This window comes from Chiloscyllium plagiosum, chromosome 6 (genome assembly GCF_004010195.1).
Source record: "Chiloscyllium plagiosum isolate BGI_BamShark_2017 chromosome 6, ASM401019v2, whole genome shotgun sequence".
In the NCBI taxonomy this organism is placed as follows: domain Eukaryota; kingdom Metazoa; phylum Chordata; class Chondrichthyes; order Orectolobiformes; family Hemiscylliidae; genus Chiloscyllium; species Chiloscyllium plagiosum.
Genome location: NC_057715.1, coordinates 14126074 through 14132393, shown reverse-complemented (window position 1 = coordinate 14132393; position 6320 = coordinate 14126074). Strand labels below are relative to the sequence as shown.

Here is a 6320-nt window from a genome sequence, read left to right as displayed (position 1 = left end):
TCTCTCTGTCTCTCTGTCTCTCTCTCTCTCATAAGTGGGTCTGTTTGCTCACAATTGCACAAAGTTCAGCACCATTCAGACTCCTCGGGTACTGATGTAGTTAGTGCCCATATGCAGCATGACACAGACAACATCCAAGTTTGGGCTGATAAGTTTCAAGCTAAATATATATATTATATATATAATATATATATTTAGCTTGAAACTTATCAGCCCAAACTTGGATGTTGTCTGTGTCATGCTGCATATGGGCACTAACTACATCAGTACCCGAGGAGTCTGAATGGTGCTGAACTTTGTGCAATTGTGAGCAAACAGACCCACTTATGACGGAGGGAAAGTCATTGATGAAGCAGCTGAAGGTGGCTGAGCCTCGGACACTGCCCTGAGGAGCTCCTTCAACAATGTCTTGGAGCTGAGATGACTGACCTCCAACAACCACAACCATCTTCCTTTGTGCTGAAAATGACTCGAACTGGTGGAAAACTTTCCCCAGGTTCCCAGTATTGCTTCGGCTTCTTGATGCATTATCCAGTCAAATTCTGCCTTAGTATCAAGGGCAGTCATGCTAATACCATTTCATGAATTCAACTGCTTTGTCCATGTTTGTACAAAAGCTGATATTAAGGTCAGGATCTATGTGGTCCAGAACCTAAACTCAGCATTGGTGTGTAGGGTATTGCAGAGTAAGTACTAATTGATAACACCATCAATGACACCTTCCATCACCTTGCCGATAATGAGCAGGGTGATAAGGCAACAGTTTGCTGATTTGGATTTGAGCTGAAAATGTGTTGCTGGAAAAGCGCAGTAGGTCAGGCAGCATCCAAGGAGCAGGAGAATGGACGTTTCGGGCATGAGCCCTTCTTCAGGAATGATTGGCCTGATTTGGATTTGGCCTGCTTTCTGTGGACCGGATGTACCTGGGCAAGTTTCCACTTTGTCGGGTAGGTAGCAGTATTGTAGCTGTACTGGAGCAGCTTGGATACAGACAAAGCTCATCCAGGACTACAAGATATCAACAGACTGAAAATTGTCTAGATTTAAGAGCTAGCTGCCAAGATAATAGATGCTGATCTTTTTTCAAAACTCTGATAATTTGAAAATAGAGCCTCCAGATTGGAAGGTTGCAAATGTAATCCCAGTGTTAGAAAGGAGAGAGGGGGGGAGGAGTTTGGGGGGGGGGGGGGGTGAAGTAGACCTGTTAATCTGACATCAGATGTAGGGAAAATATTAGAACCTCTTATTAAGGATGAGTTTACTGGATATTTAAAAAAATTGTCGGATTGGTCAGGGTCAACTTGAATTTATGAAAGGGCAATCGTGTTTGACAAACTTGATAAAGCTTTTTGAGAATGAATAGTAGGGAACCAATGGATTTATCGTATTTGGATTTTCAGACGACTTCCTCCCAATGAGGAAATTAGTAAATAACATTAAAGCACGTGGGATTATGTGTAATATGCTAGCATGGTTTGGTTAACAAGCAAAAAGTAGGAATTTGGAATATGTGAGTCATTCTCAATGGGCATGATGTGACCAGTGGGGTACCATAATGATCAGGTTACAGCTGTTCACAATATATATCAATGATTTGGACATAGACACCAATTATAATATTTCCAAGTATGCACAAATCTTAGTGGAAATGTCAATTATGAGAAGGATGCAGATGGACTTTGGGTGTTTAAATACATTGAGTGAGTAGGTAAGAGCATGGCAATTCAAATATAATTTGGATAAATGGGAGGTTGTCTTCATTGGTAGAGAGCAAGGAGGTTTGGAGTATTTCTTGTCTGATGTGGATTCGGATAGTGTGATATGCAAAGGCATATGGGTGTCCTTCTTCAGAGGTCATTGAAAGCTAACATGAAGATGCAGCAAGCAATTGCCAAGGCAAGCATTATGTTAGCCTTATCAAATCTGAGTACGGGGCAAAAATGTCTTGCTTCAGTTGTATCAGGAATCCCTGCCTGTGAAAGTATATACAGTATTATCGTAGACAGTGTGCACAGGGGTTCACCAGGCTGCTTCCTGGGATGGTGACATTGGAGAGACTGGACCTACATATGCTTGAGATGAGAAGAATGGGAGCTGGTCTAATTAGCAACATAGAAATCTTTGAAGGAACAGATAAAGTAAATGCAGAAGGATACTTTCCTTACTGGTGGGGTCTAGAACTATGGGAATCTCAGAATAAAAACCAAGCCTTTTAGGAGTGAGATGAAGAGAAGCTTCTCCATTCAGAGGATGATGAATCATTGGAGTCCTGCACCCCAGAGGGCTGTGGATATTCAGTCATTAATATAAGACCGAGACAGAGATTGACAGATTCCTAGTTACAAATGACATTGAGGGATATGGTGATAGTATGGGAATATGGAGTTGAGGCAGATGATCAGTTATGATCTAGAATGGTGGGGCAGGCTGAAGGAAGTGTATTGCCTATACCTGTTCCTATTTTTCTATGTTTTTCTGTTATTATATGTTCTGTGGGTCCATTCAATTGCTGTATCCAGTGCCTTCAGCTATTTTCTTAATATAATATGGAGAGATTTGAATTGCCTGTGGTGCTGAGGACCTCAGGAGGAGGTCACGATGGATCGTCCACTCTGCATTTATGGTCAAAGCTGGTTTGGACACTGATGAGCTGGGCTCCCCTATCATTGAGGATGGGGATACTTGGGGGGCCTTCCCTTCTTCCAGTTACTAATTAAATGCATTCACTGGGAATTTATCTGTTGATTTAAAAGGCTGATTCTAATACTCAAAAGCCATGGGCATTTTTTATAGATTACTATTCCTGCATACTTAAATGCCATAATTTGTGATCCTTTGGTTTTTAACAATGTTGTCTCATTTTTGCTTGCAGCTGTTCCATTTACATCCACACCTATCACAGCCTCCTTTACTGGATGCCTCGATGTCAAGATTAATGATGAAATTATTGACCTGGATGAAGCCAGTCACAGGGATCCCAATATCCAGTCCCACTCATGCCCGTCAGTGAAGAGAGAAGATTAGAGTCTATCAGGCACTCTGTCAGTGTAGTAAATATTTCTGTGTTCAGACCATTGTGTGCCACTGTGTGGAGATTGTTATAAAATTCATAGGCTGTAAGCTGTACATCATGAAAACCTTCTGGAATAAGTGTAGAATTTAACAATGTTTGTCCTATGCTAAAAGATAACAACTAAAAGAAAAGTGTAAATTCTATCATTCTTTAAAAATTGTTATTGTCAATATGTGTGTTTAATTAAACTGAAACTGTATTGAACTGTGCACGTTTTGAAGTCCAGAAATGTTATTCCAGTGTAAGGATCAAATCTGTTACCCACTGATGTTTACTACAGAGGAGCTAATCTGGGTGTCAGCTGTGGCTCAGTGGGCAGCAGTCATTAGTATAAGACCAGGACAGAGATTGACAGATTCCTAGTTACTAATGACTTTGAGGGATATGGGGATAGTCTGGGAATATGGAGTTGAGCAGGTGATCAGTCCGACTGGGAAGGTTCTGGGTTAAGGTGCCAGTGATGTGAACCCAATGAAACGGGCTACTTACTGTCCAATGTGTTTCTAAGGTCGTACTGCACTGTTGTAAGGCTCAGATGAGAATGAAAATCATACCTTCTTCAGTGGATATAAAAGAGCCCATGGCCAAGTTTGGGGAGGATTTTTGCATCCTGGCCAATATTTATCCCTTGACCAGCGTCATTTTACAAATCCAGCTGATCTGCTCATCGTCACATCCCTGTTGTGCTGAACACATATTGGCTACCTACATTACATCACAGTGTCTGTAGTATATTGTGATGTCCCAAGGTCATGCTGTATAAATGCAAATACAGTGTGTTTCATTGTTTAACTTCAATGCTCGTAGCTTTAAAGTATCTCAGTGCACTTTACTCTTAAAACCACTATTATAAAAGCAATTTATTGTACCAGGAACCAGACCATAATAAAGACATACAGTGAACATCTAATAACTTTCTTTATACAAACTTCATTGACATTAACTATTATTTAAAAATAACTGAAGCTTTGAGGAATATTTTTGAAGTATTGGTTAAATGTTCACAAAGTTCTCCAGATGTTTTTGTGGTGCTGAGCATCAAACAAGAAAATGTAAGATAAAGAACCTTCAGTTATTTTTATATGTAATAGTCAATATCAATGCTATATGTTTGAAAAAAATTGATGGATGTTCACTTTCTTTCTCATGGATATGTTATGGCTCCTGGTGCAATAACTTGCTTTCATAATCGTGGTTTGAAGACTGAAATATACTGAGGTGTTTTATAGCCACTTCTATAGCAGGCAGAGAGTGCAGACTTGAAACACTGCTGCACAGTGTTAGCACCACAGATATATTCAGTCATATTATGTCACATGTCCAGGGCAGCTGGCAACTTGGAGCCAGGTCTCCTGACTCCAGAGGTAGGAACACGACTGCTGTGTCACAGTATCCCAGGAACGTGCCCATACTCCCCTCAAGAACTATCACTGTTTAAAAAGTATTTTTCTCAATCAACTTGTACTGAGAAGTTATTACACAGGTCTGGAGTAAGTGGGGCTTGAAGCCAGACCTCCTGGTGTAGAGGTAAGGACACTATAACTACACCAGAAGAGCCCCCAGTGTCACTGTTTGAACTTCTCACCACAGGCATGATTACAATGGTGTTTCTAACAAGAGTACAGGCAATAGCTCATTTTGGACACTTTATTAAGGATGTGCGAATTTAAAAGATTCAGCCGCTTGAAGGTGCTTACAGTGAAATGACTTGGAGAGCGTTTCTGAGCATCATTGTTAGTTAAAAAAGGGAGTTGCTTAATGTAAATTCCGGGATTGTATATACCTTTGTGTGTGTTACTTTGCTCGAACTTTTAACAGCTTGGAGGTCGTTTGTGCTTTACAGATAAATCTGGATGGGCAATAGTCATGTCTGGAGGACACAAAGCCATGGATGAGAGAAGAGTTGATAGACAATGTTACAGAGGTGGAAGCACGTCATGGTCCTGGGATCAGGTACAACAGCAAAACTGGGAGAAATCTGGAGTGCTTCAGGCAGTTGTAAAGGAAAGGGATGAAGTCACTGGTTGAGGAATAGCATTCATAACAGGTACTGGGAACAGGATTGCAGGGACAGGAGATGGGTATCCGAGAGAAGCTGAGCTCAGAGACAATACAAAGGCAGATGGAGAAGGAGGACAGGGCTAGGACCGAAGTGTATCTTTAGAGAAGGTTTAGGGGTTGGGCTCGGCGATAGGGTGGTTGGAGGCAGCCTACAAGAACAGTCTCAGTCACAATCATAAATAGCTCTTTTATTCAATGTTGAAGATAGGCTAGAGAGATGAGAATTTAAGCTTTACAATTAGCACAAAGGGATAGGAAATTTAAATTGGGTCATGCCACAGATTTTATGCAGGACTCGTTACAATTGTGGGCTGTGATTGTTCATTGAGCAGATATATGTGCTGTGCAATATTCAATCACAGTCTCTGTGAATGGGCTTTTCAATAGTTTTATCTAAATACAAATTATTGATTAATAAGTAGCGCTGTCATTCCAGAGTCAGACAGTTTTGGGGTCAAGAAAAGTTCCAGAGTCTGAAGCCATGATTCAGATAGACACACAGTACACTACTGAGGGAGTGCTGCACTGTCAGAGGATCAGTACTGAGGGAGTGCTGCACTGTCAGAGGGTTAGTACTGAAGGAATGCTGCACTGTCAAAGAGGGTCAGTGCTGAGGGAGTGCTGCACTGTCAGAGGGTCAGTACTGAGGGAGTGCTGCACTGTCAGATGTTCAGTACTGAAGGAATGCTGCGCTGTCAGAGGGTCAGTACTGAGGGAGTGCTGTACTGTCAGAGGGTCAATACTGAGGGAGTGCTGCACTGTCAGACGGTCAGTACTGAGGGAGTGCTGCACTGTCATAGGGTCAGTACTGAGGGAGTGCTGCACAATCAGAGGGACAGTATTAAGGGAGTGCTGCACTGTCAGAGGGTCATTACTGAGGTATCTCTGCACAGAGGGTCATTACTGAGGGAGTGCCACACTGTCAGAGGGTCAATACTGAGGGAGTGCAGTACTGTCAGAGGGTCAGTACTGAAGGAGTGCGGCACTGTCAAAGGGTCAATACTGAGGGAGTGCCACATTGTCAGAGTGTCAGTACTGAGGGAGTGCTGTACTGTCAGAGGGTCAGTACTGACGGGGTGCTGCACTGTCAGAGGGTCAGTACTGAGGGAGTGCTGCACTGTTAAAGGGTCAGTACTGAGGGAGTGCTGCACTGTCAGAGGGACAGTACTGAGAGAGTGTTGCACTG

General features: G+C 42.2%; 1 protein-coding gene across 2 annotated transcripts in view; it reads left to right on the top strand.

Moving 5' to 3' along the window:
- The window catches only part of pros1 (protein S), a 69293-nt gene extending 66000 nt beyond the window's left edge, over positions 1-3293 (top strand). For both annotated transcript variants that reach the window (XM_043691241.1, XM_043691243.1), the window contains exon 15: positions 2873-3293. In XM_043691241.1, the coding sequence (XP_043547176.1) occupies positions 2873-3024 (152 nt within the window). In that variant the 3' untranslated portion in view covers positions 3025-3293. The remainder of the gene's footprint in view (positions 1-2872) is intronic.
- The last annotated feature ends 3027 nt before the right edge of the window (positions 3294-6320 follow it).